Raw genomic sequence first — 22,024 nt, forward strand, 5'->3', positions numbered from 1 at the left:
GTTAAAGCCTCTGCCTTCAGCTCAGGTGATGATTCCCAGGGTCCTGGGATCGAGCCCCACATTGCGCTCTCTGCTCCGCAAGGCGCCTGCTTCCCCCTCTCTCTGCCTGCCTCTCTGCCTACTTGTGATCTCTGTCAAATAAATAAATAAAATTAAAAAAAAAAAAAAAAGTGACATCAAAAAGGTGGTTCTTGGGCGCCTGGGTGGCTCAGTTGGTTAAGCGGCTACCTTCAGCTCGGGTCTGAAGTCCCGGGATCCCACATCAGGATCCCACATCAGGCTCCCTACTCTTCGGGGAGTCTGCTTGTCCTGCCGACCTCTCTCCTCTCATGCGTTTTCTCTAATAAATAAAATCTTTTTTAAAAGGGGGGGTTAGCCCTCAGGGCACCTGCATGGCTCAGCTGATTGATTAAGCCTCTGCCTTCAGCTCAGGTCATGATCCCAGGATCCTGGGATCCAGCCCCGCATGGCACTGGGCTCCCCGCTCAGGGGGGAGTCTGCTTCTCCCTTCTCCCTCTCCCTGCCGCTACAGCTGCTTGTGCTCTCTCTAATAAAGAAAATCTTAAAAAAAAAAAAAAAAAAAGTAGCCCTCAAAACTGCCTAACCATTTGAGAATTCTTCGCACTATACATACTGATTTCAGATATTAACAGGTATTAGATGAAAAAGCACACTTACCACCCACATATCCCAAAGTGATTATATTCTCTCATATTTTTCACTGCTTCATATTAGTTTCTCCAAGTAAACTAGAACCTTTGTGACTACCACAGGATTATGAATACCTTAATAAACGATTTTAACATGAGTAGAGCCAGAAATGAAAACAAATACAAGTTCATTCTAGCTAGACTTGGTTCAAGCAAGGCGAGATTTCAAGTCAAGTGTGAACTGGATTGGTTTTCATAACTTCAGGTAAAATAATCCACTCTAGTGGAATGGTTTTTGTTTTGAGCAAGTAATACATTTCTCTACATTCATTCCTTTCTGAAGGGGTTATATCTATTACCAGTTGAGTTGGGTCATCAACAAAATAGGAGTACTCATTCTCTGTGAGGTTAAGGCTCAGTTCTCTTTCCCAGTTTTTCCTTCTCAAATATTCAGGTCTTTCACTGTCACACAAAGTAACAATGCTTGGAAAGGTCCTATCTACTTCAAAAATATCACCAGAATATTAGGATACCGACTCATATTTCTAAATTCACACCAAGTCTGCTCACCCTAATTTGAAGAATATGTTGATTTCTAGAAGTTTCCACATTAACATTTTGATGGGGAAACAAATTAGATGCAAATTACAGCTTTTTATTTACTTTATTCAAAAAATCATCACATAATCTAAAATAAAATCATATTTATTTGCCCCATGTAATTCAGGAAAGAATTACATATACAGCATATGTCTACACATGTATACATACAGAACATGTATCTAACTCAAGTACATGTATAAAACATACACTAATTCAAGAACACTTATCAAAAAATAAAAATGAGTCAAAATCAAGTAAGAGGAAAGAAATACATATTCTGAAAGTCACAAGACAGCTGTGCCTCCAATAAAAATGGCTTAATTTTAACTTAAATATCTGGATTAGAAATTACAAGCTACCATATCCACTTTCAGTGTCCAAAAACATGGTTAGAAAAGCTAACCATGACTGTAAATGGAGAAAGTGAAGTTTTCCATTCAATTTTAGTATTAGAAGTCAAGTGGAGTGATAAAACAATTTAAGGATCTTTTATTTGTTATTCTAACAAAACAAAAATACACCTTCAATGCTGAGTAATTTAAAGGATTCTGCTTTATAGAGCCTCTCCTAGAACAATACACCACACAGCTATCAACCCCAAGAATGCACCTTCTTCCTCCCATTCTCAAACACATTAGATATCTGCCCCATCTATCACTTTCTAGAGTCATTTTTTAACCAGCATTTAGTTTTCTTTAGACATGACTCTATTTTAACAATGAAATCCTACAATTACACAAAACAAAGAAAAAACAGACTAGATACAGAGCTACAGTATTTGTGATTTATTAAAATTTCTTTCGGGGTTTTTACTATGAAGAACATTCTATGTGTGCTTTTCCTGTGCCTGAGATTTTCCATCTCATGAACATGATTTATCTTTACTTTCAGGATACTCTATGAATTCTCACCCTATGAATTCTCTGGGTGAAACTGGTGGCCATCCAGCAAGTTCTCCACTCTACAACAATGCAATTATCACTATGTAAGAACTTGTACCCTAATTTCTTGCTGCTTTATATCTCTATCCTTATTTTTCCTTTTCACCCAACCTTTAATGCAAAATATTTTGCTGGTTTCTAACATGTGACTAAAGCATTCTGTCTTAATCCTTTCTGGATTGGAATAAGATGTAAATACGTAACTACAATTACAGTACATATATGAATTTTGCCCCCTCTCAAAAACACACACCAAAAAACCCCACAGCAAAACATTACTTCCCCCATCCCAAGTGTTTTGGTGAGTCAAAGAGTGGCACCTGGGGGGGCCCACAGTGTTTAGTATTTTCAGAATTCTTCTCTCAATCATGGAACACAGGATATTTTCTTTACAACATTTAAAATATTTAAAATATTTTCATTACAGAAAGGCTTACACCATTCACATACCCGTTTTTCCCTTTTTTTTTTTAAATTTAATTTTATTATTCTTACTTTTTTTTTTCCTTAAGTTTTAACATTCTGTGTAACAATTCCATTCCACCTACTCTAGTAGGGTTTGAACTCCTGGCCCCTTGTTCTCACTCCTCCTTTCTCCCTTACCATGCCACCGTTCATTTGCTACCAAGCACAGAAACCTCCATGACTTCTCGTAGCGGAATTCAAAACTCTTGTCTACAAAGCTTGCTCTCAATTCAGAAGCATGATAAAGTAGCAAGACAGAGAGCGGGCCTGATTTCACAACTACTAGTTATATATCACTCTGGTTTCACTTCTGTTATTGTTATATTATTATCTCTAAGTTGTACCTCCAAGGATTTACCTTAGAATTTATCTCTCTCCTCTACACCAGATGGTAAACTAGGAATAAAAACTTTAGCATATCTGTAACACTGAAGAACAGTTTCCAAGCATAGGAAGTTTTGTTTTTTTTTTTAAAGATTTTATTTATTTATTTGTCAGAGAGAGAGAGAGCCAGAGCGAGCACAGGCAGAGTGGCAGACAGAGTCAGAGGGAGAAGCAGGCTCCCTGTGGAGCAAGGAGCCCGATGTGGGACTTGATCCCAGGACGCTGGGATCATGACCTGAGCCAAAGGCAGCTGCTTAACCAACTGAGCCACCCAGGCGTCCCAAGCATAGGAAGTTTTAATCCAATGCTCAGAGAAAAGTCCACTCTTTCCCCATGTTAGGCTGTGCATAACAGGACTCTAATCGGGATGAAGATACTTAGAATAGCACATTTTTGTGAAATTAGTGTATGACTGCAGTTGCTTATTTCAGCTATCTATGTATTTCAAAAGTCTAGGCATCTAACTTAGTAAAAGTGTACTCTGAAATACCGAGAACCACTCTGGTACAGTAATTTAAAGCTAACTCAAATAGTATAGTGTAAGTTCCCATGATTTGTTGACTGCAGTTTAGTGGCCATATATCCAGTCAAAGTATGATCAATCTTCAGATAAATGATACTAATAACCATTTCAAGTCATTGAGGAAAGTACAGAACACTCAAATAGATTTGGTTATCCACTGCAAAATCTAAATTCCAGATGCCGAATGGGGAAGGGGGGGGGGTCCAAAAGAGAAAACAAAAAAAAATATTAACAATAAATAAATAAATAAATAAATTCCAGATGCCATGGTATTTCAAAATACCAAAGAATCAGAAATACTAGAAACTTAACACTATTGTCAGAACCATATTTAAGACACACAAAACTCAAAAGCCATACAGAAAAAAATTTACCGACATAAAAGTATTCCAGCTTTTATATAATAAAAATATATCATAAGCGAAGTTAAAACAAATTAACAAGTGAAGAAAATACATGCAAGCTATCCCAAAGAGTATAGTCTCAATGCATAGAGTTCTTAAACCAACTAAAAAAAAGTTTCACTGCACATCATGCAAGCAAATTAGGACAACTATTTTCCTGTCAGACTGCAGAAAAACAAAGCTGAGACATATGGTAAAAATAAAAGATTATAAACCTACAACATTGATAACGGTGTAAGAAAATGAGCACTCTTATCCATCACAATGGAAATGAACATAATTTTAAAAAGCAATCTGGCAATATTCATTAAAATTTTAAAATGCATGTATCAATTTTAAAAGTTTATGTTCCACGACTTCACCTCTAGCAATCTATCTTACAGAAATAGTAGGACACAGGAGTCAAACCAAAACCCTCAAGTTGGGAGACATGATCTTTTTAATTCATAACACAGTTTCAATACATGAAATGTAACACAAAAATCCAAGTTTTTAGCCGCTTGTGGGACAGGGATACAATTAAGTCAAGTCAAATATGGGCCCCGAATCCTGTACAGCAACAATAAACTTGAAATGAGCAGTGCCTATCCCAAGGTTATCCCCTATGTGTGGGCGGGGGGGGTGGGGGGGGGCAAGTAGCATGCTTGCTATGTGTAAATATCTCTGTGACTCCACAGATTCTAGAATTTCACCCTTCTCCTAGGAATAACACAAAAAGATGTCCAAGGTTGTTCACTGGACCACTGTATACAATGTACTAAGTGGAAGCCACCGAAATATCCATTAATATAATGTGACTGGTTAATTACAGTAAATTCTTGAAACATAACACTATGCCATATAAAAAGAATGAGGTGATTCTTACATGTAGTAGCATAGAAAGATGCACACAATAGATCAGCTGAAAAAAGCTGTGGAATATAATTATGATAACAGTATTTACTGAAACCTCAAAATATTCCAGGTAGCATGTCAAGCACTTTACAACTGTCCCAATTGTTCGTAACAACTGTACTATTAACTGTCACCATATTACAGATGAACAAAGTGGGGAAACAATGGCTTATCTAAATTTACTGTGCCAGGGTAAGAACCCAGGCATCTAACCCTCTATGCTGAAGTGCTTTATACATCTTTCACAATGTACAGTTTTATGTATTTAAAAATTATTTGTTTTTATATCTACATAAAAATGCACCAAGAAGAACTGATAGAATTTCCACTTCGTACTTTATAAAGGTTTCAACTTGTTAAATTATTTTTAATTAAATATTAATGATGATGTACAAAAGGTGAAAATCATCTAATTCTACTATGTATTCACCATTAAATTAGGTTAGTGATAGTAAGGAGCCCAAAATCATGCCCTAAAATTACTCCCTGGCAGCAAGTCACACCAAATAAATGTTCAATTTAAAACAGTAATTAGCATTTTGATGACTGGGCTTAAAAAATCAGTTTATGCTAATCAAAGCACATTATCTAAAAGTGAAATACACAAGACTTTAAAAAATGGATTTTTTCCCCCATGCAATCCTGCAATGAGAAATAGTAAATACAAAGCAAACCATGCTTTATTTATTGCTCCAGAAAACTGCTAAGGCAGTTATCAAGGTTATCAAACTTCATCAATCCAGTTTTTCAAAAAGCACCTTTGCCTCATATAACTTAATTCTGCCAGAAAGTATAGCATTTATTAGGTTGAAATTTACGGAACTCCTAAATATGTATGAAAGACAACACTAAAATCAGGAATACAAAGACAGTCTCTGTTCTCAGTGACAATCTCAAATTTGGTCTGAGATTCAGATCCTTAAACAAGTGCAAAGTAAAAGCTTAAAATAAATACTACAGAACCAAAGAATTAAGGCTATGCCAAAGAAAATCAATAAGGAGGTGTGTACTGCAAATGGCTTTAATGAGGGGTAGGAGGAAGGGCAGTCTAGGCAGATGACAAACACAGAAAAGGAAAGGACAACAAATCACCAATGGTGTTTTCTCAAATAGTTAATGTTTAATGACTTTGCATTCCAATTTAAACAAAGCTCATACTACTAATGAACCCGTCTCCTATTATTAGGCACATGGAATATGCTGTGGCCTAAAGCTAGCAACAAAGTGAAAATTCATAGCTACCAGCCAACTGAAAACACTTTTATCATTTCTTTCAGTTTTACTTAAGTTAGAATTGAAAGCTTAACCTGTCTGATGGGTCTTCTTTGGAAAAAAATCAGATAAATCACAAAAACATATTTAATGTAACAATTCACAATATAATTTGCTGTAAAGAGGCTTTAACCTTAAACATAATGTGCCCACTGGGACAACCAGACAGAAAAGGATTAAGGGTCTGAATGTGTATTCGACATTAATTCTTAACAGAAATAATATCTCTTTCACAAGAAGATAACATAGGATGTTTTAATTTTACTAGTAGCTTAGTCCAGGCTATAACCAAAACAACCTATTTGATCACTAAGAATTATACAAAGAACACTAATTCACCTGCCACATGCTCTGTGTAAGTGATACCAAACATATTTACAACCTCACTATATTCTTAAAATATGTATTCCAGTTCAATCAGCCAGTATTTAGTAGGCAGCAGTAGAGGGCGCAGTAATAATTTATGCTCAAAGGGACTAAATTATGGTGACTCCCAAGGCAGAACTCTGGAAATGCAAGATTGACTGATTATGCAGGGAAAGCGTACTTTTATTCAGTTATAAAAATGACCAAGTTATTCTTCCTTCCTTCCTAACGGCACTTCCAACTGCCCCCTTGCCCTCTTTCTCCCAAGGGGCTAGAAGAAGTAAAAAACCAACATGACCACAGTACTCATGCATCGGTTTGCCAAATACAACTTGAAAATGAAGAAAATCCAAGAGAATCTGAAAAAGCACAAAGATGTATCAGAATAGTCAAAAATATGTTGTCATAGTATTGTAACTCCAGGAAATGCAAGATGTCTCTGATGACCGAAATGACAAAAAAACTATTCTTTAACAACCCCAAAACTATAAAAGCCATCAGAGAATGCAAGAAGCTGGTTTCTGGACAAAACATAGAATACAAATTTGAAAGACCATTCTGTAAGAGGTAGAAAATAAAGATATCTAGCAAAACCCCTAGTTTTTTTCCTTTCCCAAATCCTTAAATTTCCACAAATGAGAATATATAATTTTGCAAACATACAAAGATTAAAAAATAACACATTCCACAGAAGGCAGTGGTCACAAAATGAGAGATAAATCTGTATGTGACTTTAAATAAATAAAGCTAAAAATACATTCTAAGATTTTAGGTTTGTAGTCTATCACTTTACATGTACTATATGTATATGATACATGTCATCAGTTAAAAAAAACTGATTCAAATATTCTACACACAAGAAACGTGATCTTAAAAACTAATTCTACTTAAGACATTTTTTTTTAAAGATTTTATTTATTTATTTGACAGAGAGAGAGAGAGAGAGATCACACGTAGGCAGAGAGGCAGGCAGAGGGAGAGGGGGAACTAGGCTCCCCGCTGAGCAGAGAGCCTGATGCGGGGCTTGATCCCAAGACTCTGGGATCATGACCTGAGCCGAAGGCAGAGGCTTAACCCAGTGAGCCACCCAGGTGCCCCTCTACTTAAGACATTTAAACAGACTCCAACTGAGCTGATGAAACATAGTTCCCAATAAAGCGCAAAGGAGATGGTATATAGTACTAGAATGAGAACAGAACATGGAACCCAAGCTGAAGTAAGCTGAAGTTGTAATCTACAACTTAAGCACCCTGGAGAGGTGACTACTTCAAGCCTTAATTTAACCAACTTTTTAAAATTTATTTTATTCGGCAGGGAGAGAGCGAGCGAGCACAAGCAGGAGGAACAGCAGAGGGAAAAGCATACTCCCCGCTTAGCAGGGAGCCAGATGCGGGGCTCAACCCCAAGCTCATCATGACCTGCGCTGAAGGCAGACACTTAACAGACTGAACCACCCAGGCACCCCTCAACTTAACCAACTTTAAAGGGAACTAATACCTCCTACAATGCTGTTCTGTAAATAATAAACTGAGAATGTGCAATCATTTAAAAGCTGCTGAATAATCAGAACAATGAACATACAGAACAAACAAACCAAAAAATGCCTCCCACCCCACCAAAATGGGAAATACTAGGAATCCAAATGGCTTCATTCTGGCCAGAAAGCGTTTTCACCTGGGAGGGGTGGGGCAGGGGATGGGGGTGACTAAGGAACGGGAACTGAAGAGCTTCATAAATGTATTCGATTCCAATACCTACCTCCTAACTTCTCCATCAAAAAGCATGACCTGAGAACAGACTTAACGCTTCGGCAGCACATATATTAAGGTAATAGACCACATTCCAAAACCATAGCCAACATTAATTTGGCAACAAGCAATTCATTACAAAATCTCTAAATCCTGCAATCTGAAAACCAAAATCGCTGTTAGAAGTTATCTTCCCTAAAGGTTATCCAATGCATTATTTTGCATTGATAACAACAACAAAATAAATCTTTAAACCACGTGTGTGTCCATCCCTCCAGACTATCCAAAAGCCACCCAGAAATGCTAGTGACACCACCACTGCAAACAGCGGCTTGGAGCAGTAGTTAGCTGCTCCTGTAGGCAGCAATTCTCAAGGTCTCAAACTTTTTGGTCACAGACTCCTTTTACAACTCTTAAGATTCACTAAGGACCCCAAAGATCTTCTGCTTCTATGGATTATATCTGCCAATATTTACTGCACTGGAATTATAACTGGAATAAATTCTTAAATGTTTATGTACTTAAGTAACAAGAACTCTATTACATGTTAACATAAATAACTTAAGACTGTTTTCCAAAACAAAACATTTAGATACTAATCTCACTGTTTTACATTTTTGCAAATCTCTTTATCACTTAATCAAAGGCAGCTATATTCCTCTATCTGCTTCTGCAATTAATCCCTTTGACAAGTAGTTTTGGTAGACACTTATGAAAGAAAACCTGGCAGACCACCCTCCTAACTGGAAGAGTAGTTCAGTAACCTTTACAAATAATTGTGGATATTCCTCTATGATGCTACACCAAAACTCCACAAGTGGTATTTTTTTGAAGATTAATTACAGTATCAAAGTTGAAACCCTATCAATAAATCCCTTATACTGCTGCATGAAAATCCATTGGTCTTGGGGCGCTTTAAAGGTGGAGCCTGTGACTCTTGATCTCAGGGTTGTGGGTTCGAGCCCCATTTTGGGTATACAGATTACTTTAAACTAAAATTTAAAAAAAAAAATCCACTGATCTACACTGCACTTTGAATATAAATTTCACCGATGTATTTTTTTTATTTCATCAAAATTAAGCTTATCTTCCAAATATTGACACATTATTACAAAATATATTTTTTAAATGGTATCATTAATATCACACTACCAATCTAATCAGAAACATTTTTTAACTACCAGGAAGCTATCAAGCCCACAATTGACAGAAACAAGCCTTCCAAATTTTTAGTTTTTATCTTCAAATTTACTGGCCACCAATGCTGTCAGCTGTTTCCTTAAAAAGAGACAGGCTCGGGGCGCCTGGGTGGCTCAGTGGGTTAAGCCGCTGCCTTCGGCTCAGGTCATGATCTCAGGGTCCTGGGATCGAGTCCCGCATCGGGCTCTCTGCTCAGCAGGGAGCCTGCTTCCTTCTCTCTCTGCCTGCCTCTCTGCCTACTTGTGATCTCTGTCTGTCAAATAAATAAATGAAATCTTTAAAAAAAAAAAAAAAAAAGAGACAGGCTCGGGGCGCCTGGGTGGCTCAGTGGGTTACGCCACTGCCTTCGGCTCAGGTCATGATCTCAGAGTCCTGGGATCGAGCCCCTCATCGGGCTCTCTGCTCAGCAGGGAGCCTGCTTCCTCCTCTCTCTCTGCCTGCTTGTGATCTCCGTCTGTCAAATAAATAAATAAAATCTTTAAAAAAAAAAAAAAAAAAGAGACAGGCTCACTTCATTTTCAGGAAAATGAGAAATGGTCCAAGTGTCAATACCCACGGTAGATACATCATCTATTTTTTTAGATGAAAGAACTCCACAAGAAAAATACTAGTTTAGCTCACAAATCAGACATGTGCTTTTTTCAAAACAACCACTCTACTTTGTATAGAGTTTTGTGTGTACTTCCCATTTTATCATGGCTTATGTAAAACATAAATTCGAGTCAGGATTCATTAAAATTAATGTGTTTTACTGTTTCATCCAGGAACTTTTAAAGTGTGTGTTATGTGTGTAATGAGAAATACAATGACTACTAGTACAATATGGTGCTTCTGCCTTGATTTGTCCTAAGGCAAGAACAGCATCAACTACCTTCACACCATGGATGCAATGTTATTCGAGTAAAAAAGACATAACATTTCAGCACTACTATGAAAAACAGTTTCAGTTTTTTTGTACTCCTTAAAACGATCTGAGATCCCCGGGGTTCCACAGATCACAATGTGGGAATCACTGGTACCCATTACCATCCACCAAGAGGTCCCAGTTCTACCTGCTATGACTTCATGAAACTTATTCTTTTTTCCTAACATCCTGAAATATTTGGGAGAAAAGCTACTGTCTCCCCCAAGTCTTGCTAAATATCTCTTCTAGTAACTTAAACAACATTCTATGAATGTGGTATAAGCACTAGGTCACTGAGGATGGTTACTCTCCTCAAAATCTTTAACTTCAACTTGTGACAGTCAGAACTCAGCTGATGCAAACAATGGATCTCTCCAGCACAGTAGGGCAGAAAGCAGAATACAGTTCCCAGAAAGGCCTTATACTCTATCAATGCCACGTGACTCTCAAGAAGGATAATCTTGCCAGGATACATCTGGCAACATCTGGAGACATTTTTTGGTTGTCACTACTGGAGAGATGGGGGTGTGGGGGTCCTGAAATCTAGTGGGTAAAGGCCAGGAATGCTAATAAACACCTTACAACACAGAGACGCCCCTGTTACTGGCCGTAACTGTCAACAGTACCTACCAGAGAAGCCCTGTATTAATGGATCCTAAAGACTACCCAAATTTTTGGAAGTTTCATCACCATGGCTCTTAAATCATACCAGCCTTTCAAAATTATACATATTACATATGAGTTTCAGACAAAATATGAGTACTTGTTCATAATGTTGTCATGACCAGAACTTCAACAATCTATTTTGATTTAAACCATTCTGACAGCTCAACTATGGCCAACTCCACAATCCCACCCAAATTTAACAGGACAGGCATACTAAAAAGCAGGTGGAAATCAAGCACGATAAGCCTGGAAATCAAAATTCAAAACTCCAAAGAAATGAAATGAAAGGCAATGTGACGCCAGAATATGAAAAACAAAGAAAGCTGATTAATGAGGAAAAAGGCCTATTTACCTAGGCAGTGTGGTCTTTTTGTTGTTTACTTAAAAATACAGTATACTTAGGGTTAAAAATGAGAGGGACAGGGTGCCTGGGTGGCTCAGTGGGTTAAGCCGCTGCCTTCGGCTCAGGTCGTGATCTCAGGGTCCTGGGATCGAGTCCCGCATCGGGCTCTCTGCTCGGCAGGGAGCCTGCTTCCTCCTCTCTCTCTGACTGCCTCTCTGCCTACTTGTGATCTCTGTCAAATAAATAAATAAAATCTTTAAAAAAAAAAATGAGAGGGACAGCTAACAAAAAACTGGGCATACTGTTCACATCTCAAAAAACACACGGGAAAGCCAATTATCTATGTGTGAATGTGCTGTCTAAACTGTCTTCCATTCCATATATTTGAACTTCCAAGAAAATTTATGCTCTTAGGTCTTTATAGAAAATGTACACCTCCCTTCCTCAAAGAAGGCTGGGAAAGGGTAGATATAAAAGTATTTTTATTTTCTAGAGAAAATGACATAATTATCTTTTAACTCTAATTAAAATACAACTCTTAAGTTGTACATTTCCTATCACTGATCAAATTTTACTACTGACACGATCATCACAAACTTGCTTTTTAAGCACAGCAATAAAATGAGAGCTAACACAAAGAAGTCACATGGCATCACTAAAAAACATTTATTTATTTTAAATTCGGCTGAACTGAAAAATGCCACACACAAAAAAATCAGTATCCCCAGTGTCTTTCTACTCACAAAAGGATGAATGAATCAATTAACAGGGATCTTGTAGATTATAAGATTTTATATCTGCATATGTATTTAAAACTAAGCAATATTGTCATTTACAGAAATATGTTGACAGGCCTCTTAAAAATGACAGGAGTGGTTAAGGAGGAGCATGAAATTCTTCTTTAAAATACCGTGTAAATAGCAATAGGTATCTTATCTTAAAGCCGGTGTCGAAGTTAGATCCTCACCTGCACACACACACACACACACACACACGTACACGTACACGTACAAAGACACATAAATAAAACTAAAACCATAACCAGTAATATCTGCGAAAAAGGAAACTTTAAAAAAAAAAAAAAACAGATAAACCTGAGGTGCCGTGTTAGATGTCTAGAAAATCATAAAACCTTTATTTTGTACATAAGGAAAACTTCGAGTGTCAATTACATGGTTCATTTGGGGCCTACAAAGAAGAAAATTCGGTCCCTCGTCTCAAAGGAGCACGCTTACACCAGAATGTTCAAAAATGGAAGAAATGCAGTCTCACATTTAGGCCTCTCCACTGCTGGATACACGCAGGGAAAAAAAAGCTGTAATCTACTTTCGATCCCAACAACGAATACTCAGATTACATCTCATTCTTTGACACAGAACAGAAACTTTTTAAAAAATGCTGCGAGGGTAACAAAGTGTAAGACGCACACCGAGTGAGATGAGAAGGCAAGGAGGGACTAGCTTTACGTCTACCATCAGAAAAATCCCAAGTACCAGTGGAGACGGGGAGTGAAGGAGGCAGGACCCCTCCGACCAGCCTATCAAAGCAGCACCGAAACAGCAATACCTAACCCAGCGCGCTGCGGAGGACACCCCGGCAAGTGCCCCTTTGCCGACGGTGGGAAGCCTGGGGAGGACTGGGCTGGTTCCGGGGGCGGGGGGGGGGGGGCGGCGAGGCTTCCAGAGAGCGAGGCTCGTCGCTCACAACTGGGCTTTTAGCTAGTGCTCGTGCGAGCTCGGGCGTGGAAGTGGGTTCCCTCTGCGCACGATGTGGGCATCCTGGAGACGGGAGGGAGACAGGGACGCAGCGCAGGCAGACCAGGAAGGGAGGCTTCGAAAGGAGCCGGACAGACGCCGAGAGTGAACCTGAGCGCCGAGTGCAGACCCCGCAACCAGCCGGGCCTGCCTTCCCCGCCGCCGGGCATTGTTTTTCCTTTCTCTTTTTTTTTTCCACCCCCCGAACGGGGCGGAGAAGCGAGGGCACTCAGGTTCAGGTTCCCCCGCCCGTTCCGGAAGGGGAAGGCCCCCGGCCCCACGGCCGCGGAGCCAGGAAGGGGTGGGGGGAAGCGGGAACCGAGCACAAGGGGAAGTGCGGCGGCGAGCGGGTGAGGAAACAGGAAGAGCCCCGTTCCCGCCTGCCTCCCCAACGGGGCGAGGGCCCGGCTCTCGCGCCACCCCTTCCCCCCTCCCCCGACGCCCCCAAGGCCCCGCCGGCGTGCGAGAGAAAACAGAATACAAATCACTTACAACGGCATCGTCTCCTGCGCCGGCACCGCCCAGTCACTTCCCCCCCGCAACCGCCGCCGCTGCCGCCCTGGGCATGATCCACTGAGGCGGGAGGGAGGGGGGGGCCTGCCTCAGCCCTGGGTCCAACCCCACTCCCGCACCGCTCCCGCCGCTTTAAGCGCTTCTCCTCCTTCCCCTTCGTCCTAACATGGCGCCCGAGCGCTACCACAGCAACGTTCTAGAACTGCTGACGCCGCCACGCACGCCGTGCGCGCGCCTGCGCAAAGGCCACCCGGCGCCGCGCAGCTTCACGGGAGTGGTAGTTCGTGAGGCGGCCGGAGGTCCGGTAATTTCCGCCCCAAAGCTGTCGCGCTTCCGCGGTGGGTGTGAGTTGTCGGCTAGCAGAGGCGGGGAGGCTCCGGTGGCTGTCCGTTCCTCGAGCGGGGACGCTCCTGTCGCCGATGAGCACCACGCGGCACCTCACTGTGAGTCGCGGCCGAGGTCGCAGCTGCCGCACCTCCCCTCGAACGGCGTCATCGGCGGCGCTCGGCGGGGACCCAGGCGCCCATGCGTGCCCGGTGAGCCACCCGAGCGCTGGGCTTGGGGCGCGGCCGCTCAGGTCGGCGCCTTGGGGTGGCCGCAAGTTACTCGGCCTCTTCCTGCTGTCCTGCGAAGTGAAAGTAAGACCCGCCTCCGGGGGCCGTGTGGACTGCTGCATGTGTTGGTTGATGCAGGGCAGCGCTTAGCACGGGCTGGTCGTTGGGACTCCCCCTCCCCTGTTGGACCGAGGTCCACCCCTCTCGGGCTGTTGGCCGACCTGTCCACCAAAGTGTGTACGCAGGCGCTCAACAAGTGTTTGTTGAATGAATGGATTTGCGGGGCAGCGCTATGATGACACCGAGTTCTGGAACACGAGCTGATTTTACCAGCGAGTGGTGTCCTGGAACCTCCGGGTAAAGCTGCCCTGAAGTGGAAGGACCGAGGGCAGGAACCATGGGGATTTTAGCCCAGACCATTCTGCAGCCCTCATCCGTCCCTGGGGTGGGACCTAGGAGCGTATTCGCCACCCCCAGCCAAAGCTGGAGTGTTCGTGCCTGAGCCCGACTCTGGCACTCAGCCCTTCGCTCTGCTAATTAGAACGTGTTCTCAAGTGTCACACGGAGGGTTTACGGAGGGGCGGGAAGGAATTAAATAAACACGGCAAGGATAAAGTTCTAAAACATTTAAGTAGGTTAATATGGACTTGTATAACCTCGGGAAATTGGGCAAAGGACTTACCTTGCTTTCACAGAACATCTAGTCTGACAAGCGGTGGAGGCATAAAGACTGAGCGGAGGGGACGCCTGGGTGGCTCAGTTGGTTGAGCAGCTGCCTTCGGCTCAGGTCATGATCCCAGCGTCCTGGGATCGAGTCCCACATCGGGCTCCTTGCTCGGCGGGGAGCCTGCTTCTCCCTCTGCCTCTGCCTGCCACTCTGTCTGCCTGTGCTCGCGCTCTCTCCCTCTCTCTCTGACAAAAAAAAAAGACTGTGTGGAGGAAGCACAGGACCTAAACCTGTACTGTCCCGTCTATAGCCATTTGTCACGTGGGACATTTCAGCACTTGAAATGGGCCTAGTCCATTTAAGATGTAGCGTGAGTGCAAAATACAGATTTCAGAGATCTCCGTAGGAACAAAAGAATGAGATCCCTAACTGATCTCATTTTATAATATATTTATATTCATATATTATATTTATATGTAATATATCTGCGTTTTGTATTCATTACATGCTGAAATAGTATTTTGGATATATTTAAAAAATTCATTAAAGTTCATTTCATCTGCTTCCTTTTAAAACGTGGCCACTAGAAAATTTTAAATTATATGCATGGCCCTCATTTCTGTTGAACAACACTGTTGGGAAACAGACTTGTCCTTGATTCTCACTTCTACTTGTTCCCTTACCCTCTTGTCATCAAAGTGGTTTTGGTTGGGGACCCAGTAGCAGACCTGCCCTTAAAAGTTTGGAAATCTGAGATCCAGAGAACTCAATAAAATACGTTAAGGCTCTGATGTTAAAATTTGCTCATAAAGATAGGCACTGATGATGTATGCCACAGATTAGAGAATGGGAACTTCTTGAGCTCGAGGCTGTCCTCCACTTGGCATCTCAGAAGGCAGTGAAAGACACAGGGTCCTTGAAACCTCTGTGCTTTCAGTCTCCAGGTGCTCCACACCAATTGTGTTTGAGCCTTCTCTAGAATGACACAGCAAGATAGTGCAATTAACGAATATTTATTTAGTACCTGGAATGTGCTAGATGCCATGTTACTTGCTGAAGACAGAAGGAAGTATACTTGTGGGTGGAATCAAGGTAGATTTCCCAATGTGACTTTAGAAATGTCCTGATAGGGCGCCTGGGTGGCTCAGTCAGTTAAACATCTGCTTTGACAGAGGTCATGATCCCAAGATCCTGAGATCAAGCCTTGTGCTGGGATCCTTGCTCAGTGGGGAGCCTCCTTCTTCCTCTCCTCCCCATTCATGCTCTCTCTCTGTCCATCTCAGACTCTCAGATAAAATCTTTTTTAAAAAATATAGAAATGCACTGGTAGATATATACACTTTTCAAATCTCTGTTATATACCTGAAACTAACAGCATGTGTCAACTACACATCAATAAAAGAATTTTTTTAATAAAAAAAAAAAGTTAGGATTTAGTAAGGGAACAGGAGGAGAAGGGCATAACAGGAAACAACTTTAAAAAAAAAAGAAGGAAAGTACAAATAGCTTAAAGTTTATTTGGAGACCGAGAGACTTTTGAAGTAACTAGACCACAAATACGTGGTGGGAATGAAGCTGCCAAGGACTGAGGCAGATAATGGGGGGCCCTTTGTGTAACAGATCGTTGTGCGTCTGCCACGCCCCATCACTGTGCTAAGCTGGAAGATCGCTTCCCACTTTGAAAAATAGTCAAGATCCCTGACCCAGTTAGACCATATTTTCTTGGGAAGTGGGGGGCAAACAGTAAACTCATAAACAGACAAGGGAATTACGGGTTGTATTAAGAACCATGAACAAAATAAACCAGGTAATAGAATTAAGGGGGAGGTCAACTTTAGGTAAAGTGGTCAAACAAGGCCTTGCTTCGAGACCTGAAGCCATGGAGAAGATTCAGCTTTTATCTTTGTTTATGAATGGGGGAACCATGGAAGGTTTGAAAGCATTGATGAGATCACATCTACAGTTTCAGAAAGATCACTCAAAAGGTAGGAACAAATTTGAGCTGTGAGAGCTTTTGAAGCTGGAGGGTAGTTTAGTTCTTGCCAGGGTTCAGGTGAGAGATGCTGCTGCTCGAAATAAAGAAGGGACTGATTTCAGAGAGATTTAGGAGATGTAGTTAATGTGAATGAATGTGAGGGGAGGGAGAGGAAAAAGACATGATTTCAGACGTTCTAGGGAGGGTGACCTAGTGGAGGGAGCTATCAGTGAATAGAAAACAAGGGTGAGTAGATGAGGTCATGAGAGTCACTTGGTGTGGATTTTTTGAAGTGCCTGGGGGTCCTTTAGAAATGCCCATCAGGTGAGTGAAAACATATTTCAGGAGCTAAGTCAGGGCTGGAGATAGAGATTTTAAACTCAAAGCAAAAATTTTATCTTGGAGTCATGTTTCAGTTCACGGAAGGAAGGGCCCTTCATACACCCAGTAACTTCAATCTAATCCAACCCAAACTTCACGAGTGGGTAATAAGCTAGGTGTTCAGTATCCCCAACATTTAGGGTCTACCGAAGAACAGAACTTGAGCAAAGGAAAGTGGAGCATGAGATAAAGCCAGTGACCAGTATACCGGGTTAAGACAGGACCCCTATTGTTAGCCTTGCCTTGCTTGACCTCAGAGCCCTGCCCACTCCCTCCAGCTGCTGCCCCATCCCCACAGCCCTCACCCTGCCACAGTGCCTGTGTTCTACTGACTACGGACATGGGGGATGGCACTTCCTACTGATGTCTTAAGGATCATTCAGATTGCATTTTCCACAGAACAATGTCATAAGTAGGGAGAATTCCTAAGCTGGTTCTCATAGGTCCATAGTGCATTCAAATTTGAGAAACGGACAGAAATGTTTTTGAGAATAGAACCTCTTCCTCTGCAGAGGAGGAGACATGAGAGAGAGGGAGCCACAAGCAGGGGTAGTGGGAGAGGGAGAAGCAGGCTTCCCACTGAGCAGGGAGCCCGATGTGGGTCTTGATCCTAGGACCCTGAGATCATGACCTGAGCCGAAGGCAGCTGCTTAATGACTGAGCCACCCAGGCGCCCATGATATGAAGACTTTTATCCCAATAATAAACTACAATAGATTCATTTGGTGACTAATGATGCATACGTTTTAAATTTTTTTAACCAACGTAAGAGACCTAACTATGGAGAGCAAACAGGGTTGCTGGAGGGGAGGTAGGATGGGCTTTAAGGAGGGCACTTGTGTTGAGAGCGCTGGGTGTTACATATAAGAGGTGAAATCTCTAAGTTCTACTCCTAAAACCAATATTACACTATATGTTAACTAGAATTTAAATAGAAATTTTGGGGGAAAAATTTTAACCAAGATTAACCAGATTGATGAGTCCCTCAAGTAAAAATAGTAGCATAAGCATTTTCATCTAATACGTATTATAGCCTTGAGCTATCTTTTCTTTAAATTCTTTTAAATTCCTTTTAGATCTTTGTTAGTTTATGTTTTAAAGAATGTGTCTGCTAGGGGCCCCTGGGTGGCTCAGTCAGCTAAGCGTCTCTCTCCATCGTCGTCTCCTGTTGGTCCATCAGAAGCCGCCCCCTTCTCTGACTCTTCTGCACCACCCTAGTCTCAGCCACGGTCTCCTCTCGCTTGGGTGTTGGGGCAGCCTCCGTGCTCTTCTGCTTCTGTTTGTGCTTTCCTTCCATTCATCCACCATACAGCAGCTGGACTTTGAAATCATAACTCAGATTTTATCACACTCTCACTATAAAATAAAAATATATATATATATATATCAAACCCAGTTTAGTGGCTTCCCATTGCTCTCAGAATAGAACCAAACTTGACAGTGGCTTACAAGGGCTCGGTGGCCTGGCTCTTGAGTTTCGCTCTAAGCTCATCTCAAACTCTGCCCCTTTCCTCTCTGTGCTTCAACCCAACTGACCTCTTTTCTTTAAACATGCTCAGCTTCTAGGGGCACCTGGCTGGCTATCGGTTAACTGTACGCCTTCGGCTCAGGTCATGGTCCCCTGGATCAAGCCCCGAATTGGGCTTCCTGCCCCACAGGGAGTCTGCTTCTCCCTCCCCCCACCCCGCTCTTGCTTCCACGCTCACTCGCTCTCTCAAATAAATTAATAAAATCTTTAAAAATGCCCGGCTCCTTGCTGCTCAGAGCCTCCATGCTTATCCCCTGATTATTCTGTTACCCTTACTAAAATCTAAACTCCATGAAGATAGGAACCCTAAGCGTATTGTTTGAAAGCAGAAAGCACAAAACCATGCTTGGCACATATTGGCACTTAAGAATTAAATTGTTTCTGATTCTTTAAAGACAACTTAGATTTGCCCAGTATTTCCATTCAGTTATTTTTTTTCCTTTCAATTATTTTCAATTCTGCAATTAATCTGGCTAAAACAAAAACAGTTGGTAATTATCTTAGCATGAGCTGCCATAACAAAATACCACAGAATTGGTGGCTTAAACAGTAGGAATGTGTCTCTCACAGTTCTGGAGGCTGGGAAGGCCAAGGTTAAGATGCCAGCGTGGCCAACCTTCTGGTGAGGACACTCATGCTGGCTTGTAGATGGCCGCTTTCTCACTGTACTCCCATGGCAGGGAGAGGGAGTAGGGGAGAGGTGGGGGGGGAGGGAGAGGGAGAGGGAGAGGGAGGAAGAACAAGCTCTCTGGTGTCTCTTAAGGAGACCTAATCCTACTGGATCATGGCCCCACCCTTAAGACTCTACTTAACCCTAATTACTTCCTTAGAGGCTCCATCTCCAAATACAGTCACAGGAAGGGAGTTAGTACTTCAACATGTGAGTTTTGGGACATTCATTCAGTCCCTAACAATGATCATCTCAGGTTGCTCACTCCTAGAAAGTAATGATGCATCTTCAATGGTACTGGTTATTTAGTGCTGTGTAACAATTTGCCACAAATTTCAAACTAAAACACACATTTCAAAAAACAATAATAAAAAACACATTTATTATTGAACAGTTTCTGGGGGTCAGGAATTTGTACATGCCTTAGCTGGGTCCTCTGATTCAGGGTCTCTAACAAGGCTACATTCATGGTGGGCTGGGGTGGGGGGGACGGGTCTCATATGAAGGCTCAACTGTGGAAAGACTTAACTTCCACACACGTTTGTTGGCAAGATTCAGGTCTTCAGAGCTGTTGGGTTGAAGGTAGCAGTGTCTTGCTGGCTGCTTGCTAAACCATGTGGGTCTCCAACAGAGCAGCATTCTTGATCAAAGCATGTAAGCTCAAGGCAAAAGATTCTGCTAGCATGATTTCTTATAGTCTTAGGTAACCTAAGATCTGCTGGATTCCATGGGGGAGAGAAGCAAATCCTGTGTTCTACCCACACTCAAAGGAAAAAGAGTACACAAAGGCATGAATACTGTTAGGCAGAGATCACTGGGGGTTATCTCAGAATCTGCCTTCCTTCTCCACTAAACTGTGTATATAGCACCTAATATTGTGTGAGACCCAAAAACACTCTTAAGTAATTTGAATGGCATTTTGATTAATTTCAATTTTTTTCACACAAAAGACTAATTTTTCTCAATGTGAATTCAGATGGCATTTTTCTTTCCTAAACTGGATCTCAGGAACTCTCTGGCTACGAACAGGTCCGCATTTTAAGGAGTTCTTTTGTTTTGTTTTGTTTTTAGCTTTTTGTTTTGTTTTTAGTTTGGGATATATGGTATATTTCATTTTTTTAAAGATAGAATACCAGTTCCTTTTAAAAAGATGATTAAAGTACAATTAAACAGTAACATGTATAAGCATGAAGGCCTTTGTGCTTACCCCGCCCCATAACACTGCCTACTGAGCTGTATCGATTTTTATCCTGTGCACACACTAATGTCATTAGTACCTGAATCAGGATAGAGAAAATGTTCATTACCCCAGCGGAATAATCCTCTGTCGTTATCATCATCACCGCCACATGACCCCTATTTTGACCTTATCACTATGGACTAGTTGTATCTCTTTTTCAACTTCATACACGTGGAGTCACAACACTATTCACCCTTGTAACTTCTTTCATTCAACAGTATGTCTGTGAGACTTCGTTGAGGGAGTGACAGTTCATGCTTTTTCATTGCTGTGTACTATACTGTCACTGTATCTTTCTCCTACTGTAAATATCACAGTATATCTTTCTCCTTTGAAGGACATTTGGGTTTTTTTCTTTCCAATTCGGGGCTTTTAGAGTAATGTTGCTTGAATATTCTTGTACGTGCCTCGTTGTAGACATGAGCACTCATCCCCCTTGGGTGTATACCCAAGTGGAATTGCTGGACCGTGTGTGTACCCATGCTTAGCTTTGGTAAGTTCTCCCAAAGACTATCATAGGGGTAGTACCAATCTGTAGTCCCACCAGCAATCTATGTGTGTTCCCATGGCCCCACGTCCTCCCCAACACTTGATGTAAACAGTCCCAGTTAAGTTCCGCCACCTGGCAACATTGTGCAGGAATCCCCCTGCGGTTTTCCTTTGAATTTCTCTGATGATTACTGCCTTTAAGCACTTGTAAATATGCTAATTGGTCATTTGGCTATGCTCTTTTATGAAGTGGTTTCTCAAGTCTTCCTGTTTTTAAATTGGATTGTCAGTCTTACTAACTTTGAGGACTTTTTGACATATTCTGTGTACAAGTCCTCTGTCATATCTACTGCATATCTGTGCATATCTATGTGTATGCGTTGTAAATATCTTCCCAGTTCTGAAGCTTGGCTTTTTACTCTTTTTTAAAAATATTTATCTAACTAATCTCTACATCCCACATGGGGCTCAAACTCATAACCCCAAGATCAAGAGTCACACACTTCTTGGACTGAGCCAGCCAGGTGTTTGACATTTTTTTTTAAAAGATGTTATTTATTATTTATTTATTTGAGAGAGAGAGAGCGCGCTGTGAGCTGTGGGGAGGGGCAGAGGGAGAGGAAGCAGCAGACTCCCTGCTGAGCACGAAACCCAGCGAGGGTGTTGATCCCGGGACCCCAGATCATGACCCAAGCTGAAGGTAGATGCTTAACCGACTGAGCCACCCAGGTGCCCCCTGACTTTTTATTATTTCAGTGTTATCTTGAGAAATCTTTGCCCACCCCTGGGTTATGAAGAATTCCTCTTACGTTTTATTAAATTCTAGAAGCTTTATTGTTTTGACTTTCCTGTTTAGGTCTATGATCCATCTTAAAATAATTTTGTGTATA

General features: G+C 41.6%; 1 protein-coding gene across 6 annotated transcripts in view; it reads right to left on the reverse strand.

Moving 5' to 3' along the window:
- The window catches only part of PAPOLA (poly(A) polymerase alpha), a 60,298-nt gene extending 46,494 nt beyond the window's left edge, over positions 1 to 13,804 (reverse strand). For 3 of the 6 annotated variants that reach the window (XM_044231239.1, XM_044231237.1, XM_044231235.1), the window contains exon 1: positions 13,610 to 13,804. In XM_044231239.1, coding sequence (XP_044087174.1) covers positions 13,610 to 13,617 — 8 coding nt within the window. In that variant the 5' untranslated portion in view covers positions 13,618 to 13,804. The remainder of the gene's footprint in view (positions 1 to 13,609) is intronic. The other 3 variants (XM_044231238.1, XM_044231236.1, XM_044231234.1) reach the window with 2 other exon arrangements.
- Between the last annotated feature and the right edge of the window lie 8,220 nt (positions 13,805 to 22,024).

The sequence above is a fragment of the Neovison vison genome, chromosome 13 (assembly GCF_020171115.1).
Source record: "Neovison vison isolate M4711 chromosome 13, ASM_NN_V1, whole genome shotgun sequence".
Taxonomy (NCBI): Eukaryota; Metazoa; Chordata; class Mammalia; order Carnivora; family Mustelidae; genus Neogale; species Neogale vison.